This window comes from Aedes albopictus, chromosome 1 (assembly GCF_035046485.1).
Source record: "Aedes albopictus strain Foshan chromosome 1, AalbF5, whole genome shotgun sequence".
In the NCBI taxonomy this organism is placed as follows: Eukaryota; Metazoa; Arthropoda; class Insecta; order Diptera; family Culicidae; genus Aedes; species Aedes albopictus.
The window spans coordinates 310290007-310311111 of NC_085136.1; the positions used below are offsets into that span (position 1 = coordinate 310290007).

The 21105-nt window shown below is 40.5% G+C and overlaps 1 protein-coding gene across 7 annotated transcripts in view; it reads left to right on the top strand.

Moving 5' to 3' along the window:
- Positions 1 to 1051: 1051 nt before the first annotated feature.
- Positions 1052 to 21105, top strand: part of LOC109402431 (multiple coagulation factor deficiency protein 2 homolog) — a 29160-nt gene continuing 9106 nt past the window's right edge. For 4 of the 7 annotated variants that reach the window (XM_019675113.3, XM_019675114.3, XM_019675110.3 and 1 more), the window contains exons 1-5: positions 1052 to 1210; positions 1296 to 1519; positions 1614 to 1700; positions 1786 to 1964; positions 2034 to 2182. In XM_019675113.3, coding sequence (XP_019530658.2) covers positions 1424 to 1519; positions 1614 to 1700; positions 1786 to 1964; positions 2034 to 2182 — 511 coding nt within the window. In that variant the 5' untranslated portion in view covers positions 1052 to 1210; positions 1296 to 1423. Of the gene's footprint in view, positions 1211 to 1276; positions 1520 to 1613; positions 1701 to 1785; positions 1965 to 2033; positions 2183 to 21105 lie in introns of all 7 variants that reach the window. The other 3 variants (XM_062847126.1, XM_062847125.1, XM_019675116.3) reach the window with 3 other exon arrangements.

The window sequence follows — 21105 nt, forward strand, 5'->3', positions numbered from 1 at the left end:
CATGAATCGCGGGTTCAGACGGGAAAGTGAGATGATTTCGTTTGACTTGAAAGGAAAAGTTCAACATGTTCAACTTTCGTTCAAGTCAAGTCAGTTGCTCAAGTGAGATGAACGGTGGTGTTTACACGTTCAATTCGAATTCAATTGGGCATTTTCAACTGACTGGAATCAAGTCACTTGCACCGTCTAAACCAGGCATTACGTCTGGTTAACCCTCGAGCGATCATGCTGTTGTATTTTGTACAACATGATTACAAATTCTCGCTTTTTGTACTCAGCATTAGCGTGGTACTGACGGTGGTGGCCAACCGCGCGAGTTACGGAAGGTTAACCACATACTTCATATATTTAAGATTTAGACAAACTACCTACAAATAGGTGTTGAAGGTTATAAAATTTAAGCGGAAATATTGTGTTTCCAGTTCAAAACCGAATTAGCGACATTTTTTCTTTTACTTCCGCTGCTTTTGCCTTGCGTTATAGACTATGTCGAAAGTGGGGCGCTGTATAGAATACCAGGTGTACAATACAGCGCCCCACTTCCGACATAGTGTTTAACGCAAGGCAAAAGCAGCGCAAGTAAAAGAAAAAATGTCGCTAATTCGGTTTTGAACTGGAAACATAATATTTGGCCCCTACTTGAATGGAGTCGATCCATACTGGACCTGTGCGGACCCGAATGACTTCCATTCAGTTAAAGGGTCCTTAAAATAAATTATTCTCAATTTAGTTGAAAATCGGAGTTTTTGACTAGCGAAGTTGGATTTTTCTCCAAATCCATGCGTCGGACCTAACTTCGGAAGTGGTGCGCTGTATAGTAAACCTTGTCCGCTATACAGCGCACCACTTCCGAAGTTAGGTCCGACGCACGGATTTGGAGAAAAATCCAACTTCGCTAGTCGAAAATTCCGGGATTCAACTGCACGTACAATAATAATAATAAACTGGACCTGTGCAAAGTTTCACCTTAAACGCTTGGAACTCGTGAGTTCCACTCCCCAACCAGGGCAACACAAACTTGACCGACCCACGACACCCAAAATGCTCGACGTCTCCCCCTCCCCTTTCGCGGGCGTAAACATTCGTTCGGTTGTCAAAAACGCCAAACTTGCTTGTGCACATCAGCGGACAGACGACGACGACGACGACCGCAACAACATACCTACGTGGATATTTCAGCCGAGAGCCAGACAAGCAGTACACGTTCCAGGTAAGCAGCTCCCCGCCTCCCCAAAAAGTTGCGTTTTCAACAACCTGTGGACCTTTAAATTGCAAGTTTGCGTTATTCCCGCTAGACAAATCCTGGAACACACCGGAGGACGACACCGTCGGAAGGAATAGGAGTGAACACCGTTGAAAGGTGTCGAGTGTGTGGAAAGTGAAAGTTCAACGCGAAGGCAAGCGCCGACGAAACGGGAAAATTATGAAACAGATTGCTCTGCTAACCTTGACGACGCTGCTGCTTGCGACAGTGGCGCTCGGTCAGCGTGTGGCCCCCGGAGTGAATCCCGGTCATTATGTAAGTACGGATCAGGGATTTTTTTTGCGTTTTGGCATTTTGTGTGTGTTTGTTTCATTACCTATGCTTTCGTTTCATCCGCTTCCGCTTGGAGCAGCAGCAACCCCAGCAACAGTATCAGCCTCCCCCGCCGCAGTACAATCAGCATCCTCCTCAACAGGCACCACCGCAACAACACTATGTAACTTTCCACCCGAGAACCGGTTTCCGCTGGTTGACCTTGAAATTGTGTTAACGTAATTTCTTTTCTTCGGGCGTTCTTTTAGCAACAGCAACAGCCCCAGTACCAGCAACAACAGGTTCCGGTTCAGCCGCAGTACCAACAACAGCAGCAAGTGCCGGTTCAACAGCAGCATCACCAACAGCCGCCACAACACGGTGCCCCCCAGCACCACGGGCAGCCCCAGCAGGTGCTGAATGCCAATAACATCCAACAGGAAAAAGCGTACGTTTGAATTGTGCAATTCTGATCTGTAGAATGCCATTTTATCGAATTCCCACTTCTACATTTCAGGCACATTGCGGAACACATGGACGTGCCGATCGACACGAGCAAAATGAGCGAACAGGAGCTGCAGTTCCACTACTTCAAGATGCACGATTCCGACAACAACAACAAGCTGGACGGATGCGAGCTGATCAAGTCGCTGATCCATTGGCACGGTAAGTACCATCCTGGGCATCGCCCGCAGTAACTCCAAACGGCTATAAATCTATGTGCATGATGGTTCTGCTAAATTCTCATTCTCGACCATCCAAAAGTCATACTGATGCCTACCTACTTGTGTTGTGTGATTTGTGATGCCCCTGCTACACTTCTACCTTTCTGTTTAACAATCAAGGAATTTGTGTCCATATAAAACATAGTTACATTTCCCAGTTGGTGGCAACTAGTTCATTGGAGATAACCATAGTCATATTCATTTGTCCTATGTGTTCCCGTATGGCGTACCATTTATGCATTTAAATACTTATTGGCGGGGTTTTTCGTTTTATTTGTACACCGTTTGCAAGATTGGAAATTCCAAGTGTGTTATCGCGGGTTCTGAAAACTTGTCCAACAGCCTTATCTTCATCAATGATTGTGAAAAGCACTACGAGTCAACGCTCATGAAGAATCAATAATGCAAAGTAGACCAGGTAGTGCAATAGGCGCTCTGCCTTTAACTTTTTCGGTGCAATTGTTACAAAAATTCACGACACAATCAAAGGATTTGTCACTTTGTCGCGACTGGATAAACTCTAATCATTATTGGTCAACACTTGAATAACGCGTATCGTTTCATCAACTAAAGGTGCCGTCATGATCGAAACTGTACCCTATTCTACTAACACAGGGGTTCCCAACCTTTTTCAGGTGGCGACCCCCTTTAAGAATTGTCAAAACCTCTGGGGCCCAACAAAAACTTTTAGAAAAAAAAAAAAAAATATATCAATTAAATGAACGAAACCAATTTTTTTGGGTACAGTAACGAAAACTATTGTGGGAGGGATTTTCGACGATCAATGATACGTTTTTTTATTCAACACTCACATTTCGTAAAGACTGGTGTCATGAACATAAAATTTAAGTCGTAATTGAAAAATAGCGGCGCAGCCGAAAACTTTTTTCTTCTGAAGGCGTTTAATACTGAAAATTTGTTCCTTTAATTGTGGCTGTTGAGGGTGGCGGTAAACAAAATTTAAAATTGATACAATTTGCACAAAGTAGAACAAAGTAGAAGATTTAACATTTTTTTGGTAACATCGCGGCCCCCCTGGACAGGCTTCACGGCCCCCCAGGGGGCCGCGGACCACCGCTTGGGAACCCGTGTACTAACAAATATCTTTTCCCGAGACAATTGTGTTGATGCAGAGAATTCCTCAGTCTACGGTCTAAAAGGATCTCTGGAGAAGTTTATGAAAAAATCCTAGATATTCTAAAGTAACTCCGCGAGAATCCCTAATGGAATTGTTGAACGAATTTCTTTAGAAATTCCTGCAGAAATTTAAGGGAAAAAGTTTTGGAGAAACTCTTGAACTAATCTCTGAAGAAATTTCTGAAGGTATACCTGAAAGACCGGAATAATCTTCTGGAGAGTTTCTTGAGAAATTCAGGAATTCCTAGAATATTTTAGTGACGTTCCTGGATGGATTTCTAAAGGTATGTCAAAGAATAATTATTGGAAGTGATTCCGAAGGAATTTCTGTGAGAATCCCTGGAAGAATCCCAGAAGAATTTCTGAAGGAGCCCCAGGAAAAATAAGAACAAATCCCTGGAGGAATTTATGAAGGAAACTCTGGAGAATCTTCTGAGAGAACCCATGAAAAAAAAAACCTCTCAAGATGAGTTTTGAGCTATTCCAGGTGAAATACCAAGGAATAATTCTTAATAGAGGAATTTATGAAGGAATTCCTGAAGGTATCCATGGAGGAATAACTGGGGAAACCGCTGGAGGAATTATAGAAAATAACTCCGGGAGAAATTCCCAAAATATACCCCTGAAGGAATTATTAGGTTGATTTTATGTGAAATTTGTAAAGAAATTTGTGAATGAATCACATGAAAACATTCCTGTATGAATTCCAGGAGGAATCCGCCTATTTTTTTTTTTTTTTTGAGAAATTTTCTCAGGAATTCTTGGAGATATCCCAATTTAAATTTCTGGTGGAATTTATGAAGGAAACACCAGGGCAATCTCAGAAGGAGGGCCTCTGGGGAATTTCCTGTAAAAATCACTGAAGAAATTACAGAAGGAACTGCAAGAGTATCTCTACAGTGATTTCTAGAAGAATCGCTACGGGACCTCCTGCAGTAACATGTAAAGGAATTCTTGCAAGAATCTGTGAATTAAAGCACAGACAAACAGACGTAACTCTTAAAGGAAATTCATCAAAAACTTTTGCCCGGTGTCTTTTTCATGAGCACACTGCCACCTGTTGATATAACCGCGTGAGACACTGTCGGCCATGATGGATTTCGATTTGACGTTTGCTAACACGCACACTACTGCACAAATCGCATGTAATTTTCGTTTGCATCATTCAGCAACGTGTACACTAGTGTGGGTCATCGGAACCGTTTTCTCAGATCAAAGCTTTTTTGGTTCCGTTTCGGGTCTTGAGTATGTGTGCAAAATTTGAGCACGATCGGTTGCGTCTACGCTTTGCGCATTGCAATTGAAATTTGTATGGGATATTGTATGGGAAAACATACTTTTTTGCATTTTTGTCATAAGTTGAAAAGTTTGTCTGAAACTTTTTAACCGATACTGTAAAATGATAGCCTAGGATGTTCTGAAAAACTTTGTTGAAGACCGCAAAGCGATCCTAAGCTTGTGAAAATAGTTATAACCAACGAACCGCATGCATGTGGTTATTTTTTAACATGTAAAGGAATAACAATAGCAACAAAATCATGCTGTTTCGCCAAGCAATACCAACGCTATAACTTTTTTCATAAGCATCAGATCACTTCGCGGTCTTCGACAAAGTTTTTCAGGACACCCTAGGCTATGTTTTCACTTTATCCGTTACATGGTTTTATAAAAATTCGAGCTTGTTATGAGAGAAATGCAAAAAAGTGTGTTTTCTCATGTAAAACCCCATACAAACTTCAAACGCGATGCGCAAAACGTAGACATAACCGATCGTGCCCAAATTTTGCACACTAATTTGGGTCCTGAAATGGGATCAAAAAAGCTTTGATCTGATGGGATACCATTGAATTTTACATTTTTCCACATAAACGATGACCCACTCTAGTACACTGGCAAACGTCAAAACGATCGAACACTAGCGCATCTGGTGGAAGGATCGCGCAAATCAAATGAAATTTGAATTAATCGTTAAATGCATGTGCCAAGCTGTTTAGAAGAGTGTTATGTCTGTTTGTCTGTGATTAAAGGTTTCCCTGGTGGAATACCTAGAAGATTTCCTAGAAGAATCTTTTGGGCATTTTCTAGAGAAATTCCTGGAGGCACTAAAAGTAAAATTCTTTGTAAAATCTTTGAATCCCTGGGGACTTTTTTTTTGAAGCATATCTTGGGGGAATTTCTGAGAGTATCCATGATTGAGTTTCAGAAGGAAACACAGGAGGAATACCTGGAGGAACCTCTGCAGAAACTCGTGAAGAAGGATCTTTTGTTGGAAGGTTTGGGGGCGTTCAGGGGGATTTCATAGGACGTTTAAGGAGTTTCGGGTTGGCTCAAGAAGGATTTTATGCGATTCAGTATCATAACTTCTATTTTATACTACTCATTTCAGTATCATAATGACCAGCTTTTCCGTTCCGGTTCATTATGCAACTGAAATGAGTTGCAAAATGAAAAATACCTACTTGCCTAATGTTTATTATACAACTCATTTGAGTTGCTGTTCGACGGCACCGACGTCGAGATGAAGTTACATCCAAAGCTGAATGTAAGCCGATGCGTGATATCGACGTTCGATCTCATCCACAAGAGTGAAACGGGAATTGCAACTGGACTGGAACATCAGGGAGGCATCGCAGTCCGCAAGATTTTAAAGAGTAACAAGACAAACACGGCTACGCTTATCTTGACTTTTAACAAGCCCAGTGGTTCAGTGGTTGTCAGTTGTCACAGTTGGGCTCACCCGAGTTACAACTAGACCATACCCAAATCCGCAACTGTGTTTCAAATGCTTCGATTATGGTCACCCCGAAAAAAACTCAATCCTCCCCGGTTCTTAGGGTCACAAAGCAAGAGAAGTATGTAAGAACGAACCGTTTCGTCGAAACTGTGAAGGCGGACATAGACCGAGCAATCGTCAATGCGGCATAACTACGACCAGGAATCAGAAGTTCGCACAAAAATAGATTTCAATCTATCGTATGAGGAAGCTATGCACATTAGAGTGGGTCATCCGTTATATGAAAAAATGGAAAATTTGATAGCATCCCATCAGATCAAAGCATTTTATGTCCCATTTCAGGACCCAAATAAGTGTGCAAAATCGGTTATGTCTACGTTTTGCGCATCGCGTTTGAAGTTTGTATGGAATTTTACATGGGAAAACATACTTTTTTGCATTTCTCTCATGAGAAGCTCATTTTTTTTAAGCCATATAACCGATAATATGGAAACAAAAACTTTGTCGAAGACCACGAAGTGATCTGATGCTTACGAAAAAAGTTACAGCGTTGACATTGCTTGACGAAACAGCATGATTTTGTTCGAATGAGTGTAATCTGCTTAGAGGGTTCGAAAAGTCGGTACAAGATGATTTTGTTGCTATTGTTATTCCTTTACATGTTAAAACTTAAACCAGAGAAGAGAAGGCCATCTCCCGAGTCAGAAATTGATAAATATTTCATGCTGTTGGTCGCGACACCTAGCGGTTGAAGCCACACTTTTTACACGGAAAATTTCAACCGTGTTGACACGACAAAGCAAAGTATTTCGGAGGCAGGTACACCAATTCAAAAACTGATTCGCAAAAAAAATGTGTTTAACTAGAATGTATTTTGGGGACACAGTCAAAGTTGCCTATCTCTTAAAACCGTAAACAGGGTACGCGATACAATAGTGATGGGAATATGTATGAAACCGTTATGATAATCAAGAAAAAATGTTAAAACACCATTATTATGCTTTATAATAGCCTGCAATTGCAAAAAACATCTTTGGTACGTGCACCATATTATTGCAATAGTGGTCGAAACAACAATTGATATGCTCTCAATGAAACAAAATTTCGAAGAATAAGATAATTCATCTGTTAATTAATTTTGATTATACCTGAAATAAACAATCACTTTGAGCCATGCAGTTGTTTTGACGTTTATACACGATGGAAACGAAATGGGTAGAAACAAAATAAATCGTCTAAAATTTATCACTTTTCGTGTGTTCGGTTTGTTCTGAGATGCCCTTCTCTTCTCTGCTTAAACACATGCATGCGGTTTGTTACATATTACTTTTTTTACAAGCATCGGATCGTTTTACGGTCTTCGAAAAAGTTTTCAGTACATCCTAGGGTATAATTCTGCATTATCGGTTCAAAAGTTTCAGACAAACTTTTTCAACTTATGACAAAAATTCAAAAAAGTTTGTTTTCCCGTACAAAATCCCATACAAATTTCAATTGCAATGCGCAAAGTGTAGACGCAACTGATCGTGCTCAAATTTTGCACAGATGCTCAGGACCCGAAATGGAACCAAAAAAGCTTTGATCTGAGAAAACGGTTCCGATGACCCACGCTAATGCACATGCCGCAGCGCAACCTCGACTCGATCAAGTCAGATTCAGTGTACTCTCTTCACAAAATTTAATGCAGAATTAGGTCGTGCAGCTTGAACAGCAACTAAAACTAAATCAGTCCGTTGAGGAAAAGCTTGAGCTACTAATTGAGCAGAATATACAAAAAGAATCAATAAACATCGAACTTGAAACTCTTTCGCGCACCAATCAAAACCAATTGTAAAATTTGGAAATTCATCAAAAACTTTTGCCCGGTGTCTTTTTCATGAGCACACTGCCACCTGTTGATATAACCGCGTGAGACACTGTCGGCCATGATGGATTTCGATTTGACGTTTGCTAACACGCACACTACTGCACAAATCGCATGTAATTTTCGTTTGCATCATTCAGCAACGTGTACACTAGTGTGGGTCATCGGAACCGTTTTCTCAGATCAAAGCTTTTTTGGTTCCGTTTCGGGTCTTGAGTATGTGTGCAAAATTTGAGCACGATCGGTTGCGTCTACGCTTTGCGCATTGCAATTGAAATTTGTATGGGATATTGTATGGGAAAACATACTTTTTTGCATTTTTGTCATAAGTTGAAAAGTTTGTCTGAAACTTTTTAACCGATACTGTAAAATGATAGCCTAGGATGTTCTGAAAAACTTTGTTGAAGACCGCAAAGCGATCCTAAGCTTGTGAAAATAGTTATAACCAACGAACCGCATGCATGTGGTTATTTTTTAACATGTAAAGGAATAACAATAGCAACAAAATCATGCTGTTTCGCCAAGCAATACCAACGCTATAACTTTTTTCATAAGCATCAGATCACTTCGCGGTCTTCGACAAAGTTTTTCAGGACACCCTAGGCTATGTTTTCACTTTATCCGTTACATGGTTTTATAAAAATTCGAGCTTGTTATGAGAGAAATGCAAAAAAGTGTGTTTTCTCATGTAAAACCCCATACAAACTTCAAACGCGATGCGCAAAACGTAGACATAACCGATCGTGCCCAAATTTTGCACACTAATTTGGGTCCTGAAATGGGATCAAAAAAGCTTTGATCTGATGGGATACCATTGAATTTTACATTTTTCCACATAAACGATGACCCACTCTAGTACACTGGCAAACGTCAAAACGATCGAACACTAGCGCATCTGGTGGAAGGATCGCGCAAATCAAATGAAATTTGAATTAATCGTTAAATGCATGTGCCAAGCTGTTTAGAAGAGTGTTATGTCTGTTTGTCTGTGATTAAAGGTTTCCCTGGTGGAATACCTAGAAGATTTCCTAGAAGAATCTTTTGGGCATTTTCTAGAGAAATTCCTGGAGGCACTAAAAGTAAAATTCTTTGTAAAATCTTTGAATCCCTGGGGACTTTTTTTTTGAAGCATATCTTGGGGGAATTTCTGAGAGTATCCATGATTGAGTTTCAGAAGGAAACACAGGAGGAATACCTGGAGGAACCTCTGCAGAAACTCGTGAAGAAGGATCTTTTGTTGGAAGGTTTGGGGGCGTTCAGGGGGATTTCATAGGACGTTTAAGGAGTTTCGGGTTGGCTCAAGAAGGATTTTATGCGATTCAGTATCATAACTTCTATTTTATACTACTCATTTCAGTATCATAATGACCAGCTTTTCCGTTCCGGTTCATTATGCAACTGAAATGAGTTGCAAAATGAAAAATACCTACTTGCCTAATGTTTATTATACAACTCATTTGAGTTGCTGTTCGACGGCACCGACGTCGAGATGAAGTTACATCCAAAGCTGAATGTAAGCCGATGCGTGATATCGACGTTCGATCTCATCCACAAGAGTGAAACGGGAATTGCAACTGGACTGGAACATCAGGGAGGCATCGCAGTCCGCAAGATTTTAAAGAGTAACAAGACAAACACGGCTACGCTTATCTTGACTTTTAACAAGCCCAGTGGTTCAGTGGTTGTCAGTTGTCACAGTTGGGCTCACCCGAGTTACAACTAGACCATACCCAAATCCGCAACTGTGTTTCAAATGCTTCGATTATGGTCACCCCGAAAAAAACTCAATCCTCCCCGGTTCTTAGGGTCACAAAGCAAGAGAAGTATGTAAGAACGAACCGTTTCGTCGAAACTGTGAAGGCGGACATAGACCGAGCAATCGTCAATGCGGCATAACTACGACCAGGAATCAGAAGTTCGCACAAAAATAGATTTCAATCTATCGTATGAGGAAGCTATGCACATTAGAGTGGGTCATCCGTTATATGAAAAAATGGAAAATTTGATAGCATCCCATCAGATCAAAGCATTTTATGTCCCATTTCAGGACCCAAATAAGTGTGCAAAATCGGTTATGTCTACGTTTTGCGCATCGCGTTTGAAGTTTGTATGGAATTTTACATGGGAAAACATACTTTTTTGCATTTCTCTCATGAGAAGCTCATTTTTTTTAAGCCATATAACCGATAATATGGAAACAAAAACTTTGTCGAAGACCACGAAGTGATCTGATGCTTACGAAAAAAGTTACAGCGTTGACATTGCTTGACGAAACAGCATGATTTTGTTCGAATGAGTGTAATCTGCTTAGAGGGTTCGAAAAGTCGGTACAAGATGATTTTGTTGCTATTGTTATTCCTTTACATGTTAAAACTTAAACCAGAGAAGAGAAGGCCATCTCCCGAGTCAGAAATTGATAAATATTTCATGCTGTTGGTCGCGACACCTAGCGGTTGAAGCCACACTTTTTACACGGAAAATTTCAACCGTGTTGACACGACAAAGCAAAGTATTTCGGAGGCAGGTACACCAATTCAAAAACTGATTCGCAAAAAAAATGTGTTTAACTAGAATGTATTTTGGGGACACAGTCAAAGTTGCCTATCTCTTAAAACCGTAAACAGGGTACGCGATACAATAGTGATGGGAATATGTATGAAACCGTTATGATAATCAAGAAAAAATGTTAAAACACCATTATTATGCTTTATAATAGCCTGCAATTGCAAAAAACATCTTTGGTACGTGCACCATATTATTGCAATAGTGGTCGAAACAACAATTGATATGCTCTCAATGAAACAAAATTTCGAAGAATAAGATAATTCATCTGTTAATTAATTTTGATTATACCTGAAATAAACAATCACTTTGAGCCATGCAGTTGTTTTGACGTTTATACACGATGGAAACGAAATGGGTAGAAACAAAATAAATCGTCTAAAATTTATCACTTTTCGTGTGTTCGGTTTGTTCTGAGATGCCCTTCTCTTCTCTGCTTAAACACATGCATGCGGTTTGTTACATATTACTTTTTTTACAAGCATCGGATCGTTTTACGGTCTTCGAAAAAGTTTTCAGTACATCCTAGGGTATAATTCTGCATTATCGGTTCAAAAGTTTCAGACAAACTTTTTCAACTTATGACAAAAATTCAAAAAAGTTTGTTTTCCCGTACAAAATCCCATACAAATTTCAATTGCAATGCGCAAAGTGTAGACGCAACTGATCGTGCTCAAATTTTGCACAGATGCTCAGGACCCGAAATGGAACCAAAAAAGCTTTGATCTGAGAAAACGGTTCCGATGACCCACGCTAATGCACATGCCGCAGCGCAACCTCGACTCGATCAAGTCAGATTCAGTGTACTCTCTTCACAAAATTTAATGCAGAATTAGGTCGTGCAGCTTGAACAGCAACTAAAACTAAATCAGTCCGTTGAGGAAAAGCTTGAGCTACTAATTGAGCAGAATATACAAAAAGAATCAATAAACATCGAACTTGAAACTCTTTCGCGCACCAATCAAAACCAATTGTAAAATTGGAAATACAAATTCAAAACATGACGTCTTTCTTTAAGCAATTATTTAATTCTTGATAAATCATCGAAATAAGCTTGACAATAAGGCCGTTTTAAAACGCCACTTTTAAGGCTTCGTGAAACATTACACTTTTAGGTGTGTGGGAACCGGATACGGGGCCGAGTAAAACACAACGCGATTACTAGAAATATAACTTATTTATTCACGAACCGAATTCATGTGTGCTTTGTTGTTGTTCTTAGGGGTAGGCGGGGCAATATGGACACCCTGGGCAGAATGGACACCCTCAATATTTTGAAATATGCGATTTTTTTTTAACTTTTAATGAATGGAGAATATAGTCCATTTGTCTATAACGTAGTTTCAGGAAATAAACATTCGAAATTAAAATTATACTTGATTTTACACGAAAAAGTTGCGTCCTTCGTTTTTTGTGCATGGAAATTATAATTTTCACACCATCTAAAATAAGATTTAGTGATTAATTTATTGCAGGTCGATTAAAACCTGATATTTCTAGAACACATGCAAGTAGTTTTGCTGTATCTACACTGTGGTGCATAATTGATCGTAAAAACGCCGATTTTCATACAAAATGGCCAAGTTTAAGATGCTGTAAATATGGTTTGCTTTGTTGGATTGAGCTCAATTTTTGACACGGAACTACAAATATGCTGAATTTTGTGTATACAAAGTATAAAATGTTTTCGTTCACAGGTCTGGGCGTGGCAAGGCGTTGAAAATATTGCAAAAGTGATCGGACAGCGGTACCCCTTTGATTTACACGCGTGCCGCTGTCCGATCACTTTTGCAATTTTTTCAACGCCTTGCCACGCCCAGACCTGTGAACGAAAACATTTTATACTTTGTATACACAAAATTCAGCATATTTGTAGTTCCGTGTCAAAAACTGAGCTCAATCCAACAAAGCAAACCATAGTTACAGCATCTCAAACTTGGCCATTTTGTATGAAAATCGGCGTTTGTCCGATCAATTATGCACCACAGTGTACATGCTTAACATGTTTATATTTTCTTCTTTATTATATCAAAAATCAAGTTTGTAAATATCTTCTGCTGCCGGGGCAAAATGGACACTCACCTTTTTGAAAGAAACGGCAAGGGAAAAATATAACCTAAATCACAAACCAACCAAATTATTCGATTTCAGTAGGGTGGGGCGGGGCAAGATGGGTCGCATAAGGATGGATCACCATAACTTCGTAAATACAAATCGGATTGGTTTGCATTCGTCCGCTACTCTTTAATACACTAGTTAGCTATGCTAAAAGTCGATAAAAAGTTCATTAAATACAAAATATGATGTTAAACAAGCAGTTTTAAAAAGTGATCGATTTTGTGCCGTGAAAAAAGTGCGGGGCAAGATGGGTCACCTTTTAAGTAATTAACATTTTCTCAACGAAAAACGTCAAAATATAAGATTTGTTCCGCATTCAAATATGCTCCATATCCATACTGAGTAAACAAGAGCTACTAGTAAACATTTTATAAATTTATTTGGAATATAAAAAACTTTACGATTTGAGTGGTCCTGAGGCGACTTGAAAATCGATGTTTTTACTAAAAAATTATCATAATTTTATGTTATAATTTTGAGCGTTCATTCCGCTTGATTGAAGTCATTTATGAGATAGTCTTGTAATAAAAAATAAATAACTTTTGAATGCTCCAAAAATACGTTCAAAATTGAAGGTGACCCATTTTGCCCCGCGGCCGTTTATATGGAGAATATATGGAATGTATCGCATAAGAAAAATGGCAAAAAACCATTTTATTTTTTATTTCCAATGAGAGTGTATAATTTTTCAATCAATGCCCCAAACTTTTGTATATTCATGCTGGTCATCTAACAAAATTATTAACATAATCAAAACATGAGTAATGCGCCCGAAAATGGCCCTGACCCATCTTGCCCCGCGACCCATCTTGCCCCGCCCCACCCTATATTTTCGGTTAAATGTTCACTATAATAGACATAGGGCGAAACAAATTGGTCAAAAAACGACAGCAGTGGAAAATTGTTGTTCTAGGCACTGCTGTACATGCCGACAAAAACGAAGCTTTATCCAAAACAGCCTGAATTTAAATGAACTGAACAAAAATGAACCACTTCGGCGTATTATTCATCCATAATAGTTGTTTTGTAATGAAATGACTTTATAGGTGTAAATAATGTACGAAAATCGTAAAAGTCTCATGGTGTCCATATTGCCCCATGGGGGTGTACATTCTGCCCCGTATGCTTGAAGACGGTCATGAAAAACTTACATTTTTCAAAACATTATTTGAAGAGGATAAATATTTTTTCTTCGTGAGCATTCTTATGCAATAGATGCTAAATAGACTTTAAAAGGAGACATGTATCAAAAAACTAAACTTTTTTGACATCTTGCCAGGTAAAGTTGGCAAAAACCTTAGGGTGTCCATATTGCCCCGCCTACTCCTACTACGTACAGTGGTTGGAACAGGAATAACGTTTTTATTATGTCAAACTATTAACTAAGACTACTATGATGTCTGTTAGGAAAGTCAAACTACTATGTTAACATTTCTTTTGCATCACGTTGGCAGCAGCTCGCGGACATAGTGTACATTTTGGGTCAAAAATTACCCTATATGCCAAACGAGGGTTAAATAAACTTCTGCATGTTGACGCTCTATTCTTCAACACTCCTTCTCGGCAAGATCTGGTCGAATTCCAATCTTCTATTGGGGGCCATCCATTAAGTACGTCACGGTCCAAGGTGGGAGGGGGGGGGGGGTTGTAAAAGTGTGACAAGCAATGTATTGAGTATAGGAAAAACCCGTACGAAGGGGGGAGGGGGGGTTGAAAATTCCCAATTTTAGCGTGACGTACTTAATGGATGCTCCCTTGTAGTGTCAATTTAGTCTCCTTCTACTAATTTTATACAGCTTTGATTGTCCCCATATGTAGGTACCGGGCTTGAAACATCATCGCCGAAATTGTGTAATAGATTCTTTATCCAGCTGAGCTGCTGGCATCCATCCGTCAATGCAGCGAATTCCGCTTCAGTTGATGATAGCGACATGCAGCTTTGTTTCCTCGATGCCCAGCTTATCCTCCTCCGAAACGTACCAGGTATCCGGAATTCGATTTTCGGTCCCAATGATTACTTGCCCAGTCTGCATCTACAAACATTTCTAGTCCAGTTGAGGCCGATCCAAGATGTAATTGATGGCTACTGGTGCTGTTGAGATAGCGAGGAATCCTCTTTGCTTCTTGCTAGTATCGTTGAGTAGCGCTGGAAGACTTCTGTGCCAGGATGGACACACTTGCTGATACATCTGGCCTCGAATTCACGGCTAAATACAGCAGACCTCCTATTAAACTGAGGTATTGGTTGTTGTTTGGTAGTTGGCAATCCTCCTCCTCCTTCTTCTGTAGGTACGCAGAGTCCAACGGAATTTTCGATGGTTTTGCATACTGGAGGACGAACCGTTCAGCTAACTTTCGGATGTACTGTTTCTGATACAAGATGTAATTTCCTGACTTGCATGTGATTTCGATCCCCAAGAAATGATTGATATCACCCAGGTTCGTCATGGTAAAGTTTTTCTGCAACACTTCGAAAATCTGTTTGAATTCTTCGGTTTGCGTGGCAATGAGGACGTTATCTACGTAGATCAGAATGAAGCTCACATTGTTGTCCTTTATCTATACATACAAGCATGGGTACGAACTGCATTGACTTGAACACACCATCAATTCGTTGGTTCCACACACGAGCTGATTGCTTCCGTAACTGCTTTTCTTGAGACGGCAGACAACGTTCGCTCCCTGAATGGTACATGTTCGGCTGCTTCATGTACACTACCCGCCATAAATATGGAATCGCATCGTCTAGTATTGCAACACCCCAATTGAATATTGCAGCACCCCAAAAAGTTTGGCATCACCTGAAAACCTTATGATTTACTAAACTATATCTTATAAACCGTACGCTCTGCAAAGTTTAGACCTTCGGCAAAGTTGTTCAGCAGGTTTATGACCTTCAAATGGTGACATGTTTGGTACGTAATTCCGCCGCTATATGGCGCTAGTGCGCATTTACAACGAAGTACTTTGACATGGTTTATCTCAAGATTCTGACCACCTAGAATGTTCGTGTCTTCAGCAATGTTGATCAGAAGGTCCATGGCTATCAAATGGTGGTAATTTTAGTGCGTAATTCCGCCACTATGTGGCACTAGTGTGCATTTACAACGAAGTACTTTGACATGGTTTATCTCAAGATTCTGACCACCTAGAATGTTCGTGGCTTCAGCAATGTTGATCAGAAGGTCCATGGCTATCAAATGGTGGTAAGTTTAGTGCGTAATTCCGCCGCTAGGTGGCGCCAGTGTGCATTTAAAACAAAGTACTTTGACATGGTTTATCTCATGATTCTGACCACCTAGAATGTTCGTGTCTTCAGAAATGTTGATCATAAGGTCTATGGCTATCAAATGGTAGTAAGTTTAGTGCGTAATTCCGCCGCTATGTGTCGCCAGTGTGAATTTAAAATGAAATACTTTGACATGGTTTATCTCAAGATTCTGACCACCTAGAAAGTTCGTGTCTTCAGCCAAGTTTGTTAGGCGGTCTATGGCTATCAAATGGTGATAAGTTTAGTGCGTAATTCCGCCACTATGTGGCGCCAGTGTGCATTTACAACAAAGTACTTCGACATGGTTTATATCATGATTCTGACCACCTAGACCTACCTGTGTGCCGACTATATTTTTCTCGGTGGTAGCGTGAGGGCCATTTTTGGCAGCTTTCGGCGGCGTGAACCGGCGTGACCAAAATTTGACCATTACGCTTTAGAATTTGTAGTCTGAGCTATTTCATGACCATTGATGACATAAACTATTGATTGAATGAATACCTTTTAAAAGTCCTGTTCAGATCCGTCGCTGCGACCAGTGATTAGAAGTATTATGACATTACCCGGATCCTTAGTGTAGTTCATGTTTCAATACTGCATTGCAATTGAAGGCAATACAATAGAGATTTTGCTACAGTTTTTGTTTCATTTATTTAGAGGGAAGGAATCTCGTTTCCTCAGGGAGGAATCTCAGAAGGAATTCCAGGAGGAACCTTTAAAGAAACTGGAGAAATCCATGAAGAAAATTCTGGGCTTATCTCTGCAGGAACTGCTGTATGAAATCCTGAAGGAACTACTGTAGAAATCTCTCGTGGTTCAGTTCTCTTAGAAACTTCTAAAGGAATCCATGATTGAAATTTTCGAGGAATTCCAGAAGGAAATCCAGGAGGATTCCATAAATGAATTCAAGAAGAAATCCTAAGGGTTTTACAGCAGAAATCCTCGAAGGAATTCCAGAGGAAATTTCTAAGGGAATTCGAGAAGGAATCCTTTAAGCAAGGATTTCTAGGAGGAATCAACGAAAAATATCCAGGAGAAATTCCGAAAGATTTTCCAGCAGGAAACCTCAAAAGAATTCAAGTGGGAGTTTAGAAGAAAATTAGGAAAAGAGTCCCCAAAGGAATTCTAAGAGGAATCAACAAAAATTACCTTAGAGGTATTTCTGGAGGAATTCCAGGAGAAATCCCTGAGAGAATTCTAGGAGGAATCCCCGAAGGAATACTAAGAGGAATCCCCGCAGGAATTCCAGAAGGAATCTTCGAAGGAATCTCCAAAGAAATTACAGGAGAAATTTATGCAGAAATCCCAAGAGGAGCCACCGAAAGAACTTCTAAAGGAATTTCGAGCGGAATCCTCAAAGGTTTTTTAAGAGGAAACCCCCAAGAGGAATTTCCATAGGAAGTCAGAAGGAATCCCCGAAAAAATTCAAGAAGGAATCCTCGAAGGAACTCTAGGAAAAATCCACGAAATCTAGAAAGAATTTCCAAAGGAATTCAAGAAGGAAACCCTGAAGGAATTTCAGGAGGAATTCCATGGAGAATTCAAGGAATTCCAGGAGGAATCTCCGAAAAAAATAAAAGAGGAATCACCACAGGAATTCCAAGAGGAAACTTCAAAGTCCAGCAGGAATCCACGAAGGAATTCCAAGACAAATCCCCGAAGGAACTCTAAGAGGATACCCCGAAGGAATTCCCGGTGGAATCCACGACGGAATATCAAGAGGAATCCCCGAAAGAATTTCAGGAGGAATCCATGGAGGAATCGCCAAAGAAATTCCAGTAAGAATTTTTCAAAGTAATTCGTGAAGGAATCCTCAAAAGACTTCTAGGACGAACCATCGAAAAAAAAAATTCGAGGAATCCTCGAAGAAATTTCATGAGAAACCCGTGGATAAAATTGAAAAGGAATCTTCGAAGGAATTTTAGGGGGGATCCCCGAAGGCATTTCAGGAGGAATCCCCGCAGAAATTTCAAGAGCAATTCCGAAAATAATCCTGCGTGAATTCCAGCAATTACATACAAAGAAATTCCAGCAGGACTCCAGTGAGAACTTCCAAGGGAATTCGGGTAAGAATCTCCAAAGGATTTCAATAACGGATCAACGAAAAATATCCTCTGAAAGAGTTCCAGGAGAAATTCGTGAGGGAATTGTAGAAGGAATCACCGAAGGAATTCGAAGAGGAATCCCCGAATGAATTCCAGAAGAATCCCCGGAGGAATTCAATGAGAAATTTCTGGAGCAATCTCCGAAGAAATTCGAAGAGGAATCACAACAGAAATTCCAAGAGGAAACTCCAAAGGAAATCCAGGAAGAACCTCCGAAGTAATTGTTGGAGGAGTTCCCGTAGAAATTCCAGAGGGAATCCCTGACGGAATGTCAGGATGAATCCCCGAAGAAATTTCAAGAGGAATCCTTGAAGGAAGTTCAGCAGGAATTTCCGAAAGAACTGGAGGATCAATCCCCGAAATAATTCCAGGAGAAATCTCCAAAGCAACTCGAAAAGGAGACCCCGAAGGAACTCCAAAAGAAATCTCCGAAAGAATTCAAGGAGAAATCTCCGAAGGAATCCCTGAAGGAAGTCCAGAATGAATACTTCGACGGCATTCCAGAAGGATATCCTGAAGAAATTTCAAGAGAAATCTCCGAAGAAATTACAGGAGAAATCCCTGCAGGAATCCCAGGGGGAAGAGGAAACCCCATAGGAAGTTCAGAAGAAATCTACGAAGAAACTCTAGGAGAAATCCCCGAAGAAATTCCAGGAGGACTCCTGGATGAATTCTATGAGGAATCCCTGGAGGAAATCAAGGAGGAATCTCCGTAGGAATTCTAAAAAAAATCATCGAAGAAATTCCAGGAGGAAACCCCGAAGGAATTTTAAGAGAAATCCACGATAGCGTATCAGGAGAAATCCCCGAAAAAATTTCAAGAGGAATCCTTGAAGGAATGCAACATTAATTTTGTTTGTGCACTGATCACCGGCGCGAACAATAAAAACCGGCGGCGAGACAAACTGCGGTGTATGGCCTAGGGGATCAGAATCATGAGATAAACCATGTCAAAGTACTTCGTTTTAAATGCACACGGGCGTCACATAGCGGCGGAATTACTCACTATTTACCACCATTTGATAGTCATAGACCGTCTGATAAACTTTGCCGAAGACAAGAACATTCTAGGTGGTCAGAATCATGAGATAAACCTTGTCAAAGTACTTCGTTGCAAATGCACACTGGCACCTCATAGCGGCGGAATGACGCACTAAACTTACTACCATTTGATAGCTATAGACCGGCTGACCAACTTTGCTGAAGACAAGAACTTTCTAGGTGGTCAAAATCATGAGATAATCCATGTCAAAGTACTTCGTTTTAAATGTACACTGGCGCCACCTAGCGGCGGAATTACGCACTAAACTTAACATCATTTGATAGTCATAGTCCGTCTGATTAACTTTGCTGAAGACATGAACTTTCTAGGTGGTCAGAATCATGAGATAAACCATGTCAAAGTACTTCGTTTTAAATGCACACTGGCGCCATCTTGCGGCGGAATTACGCACTAAACTTACCACCATTTGATAGTCATAGACCGTCTGATTAACTTTGCTGAAGACACGAACTTTCTAGATGGTCAGAATCATGAGAAAAACCATGCCAAAATACTTCGTTTTGAATGCACACTGGCGCCACCTAGCGGCGGAATTGCGCACCAAACTTACCACCATTTGATAGTCATTAACTTTGCTGAAGACACGAACATTCTAGGTGGTCAGAATCATGAGATAAACCATGCCAAAGTACTTCGTTTTAAATGCACACTGGCGCCACCTAGCGGCGGAAATACGCACTAAACTTACCACCATTTGATAGTCATAGACCGTCTGATTAACTTTGCTGAAGACACGAACTTTCTAGGTGGTCAGAATCATGAGAAAAACCATGCCAAAATACTTCGTTTTAAATGCACACTGGCGCCACCTAGCGGCGGAATTACGCACCAAACTTACCACCATTTGATAGTCATAGACCGTCTGATTAACTTTGCTGAAGACACGAACGTTCTAGGTGGTCAGAATCATGAGATAAACCATGTCAAAGTACTTCGCATTTAACTGGCGCCATGCATTTAACTGGCGCCACATAGCGGCGGAATTACGCACTAAACATACCACCATTTTATAGCCATAGGTCTTCTGATCAACTTTGCTGAAGGTCTAAAATATGCAGGGGATACGGTTTTTGAGATACAGTTCAGAAAGTGATGAAGTCTTCAGGTGATGCCAAACTTTCTGGGGGTGCTGCAATATTCAACTGGGGTGTTGCAATACTAGGCGATGCGATTCCATATTTATGGCGGGTAGTGTATATTGTTTCGTCCAATACACCATGCAAATATGCAGTCTTCACGTCTGCGTGCTTGGCAACCATTTCACATCGGCTTGCTATGGATTACTGCACGAATTTATACCGGCTTGCTTACTCCCACACGAAATTTGACGTTTGAGCGGTGTCGCTCAAACGTCAAACTTTCAGTGACAGTAAGCAGGCCAGCACAAATTCGTGCAGTGGACCATAGTGAGGAGAGCAAGCAAGGATACCTGCTTGACTACTGGTGCAAAAACTAGCTTCGTGGCCGTGCGGCTAGTGTCACCAAGAACTTAGTCGCATCGTGCTGAGGAACGTGGGCTGGATTCCCGCCGCAGCTGTCAGGAAAACTTTTCGGCTGTGCCACTGGGCGTTGCATGCTAGTCCATTGTCTAGTGTCGTATCAGGTATCAGGTATCAGAAGGCCGGCTCCAGAGGCACGTTATCCTCCATTTGGGACATTTGTGCCATCGCCAAAATAACAGCCTATTTCATCATCTACCTGAGGGAAAAGGAAGGAAAAAGGATTTGGATGGGGATATGGACAGGTAGAGAAATAGGAAAAAATACCCTGGAAGAGGGTACTAATGCACAAGCGTACCACAATGGGTTCAAAAAGCGTCCTGAAAAGGGAACTGTAATAACGCATAAAGCGAAAGAGAGCCTATAGCTCTTTACCACAGCGGGTTAAGAACAACAGAATATCCTGAATGTTTAGGTCTCTGAAGTATGTTTCACTTAATAAGTGTTTACCGAATACTCGGAAACGCAGTTGCGTTACATATCAAATGATACGAAGTTCCATAATCAGATT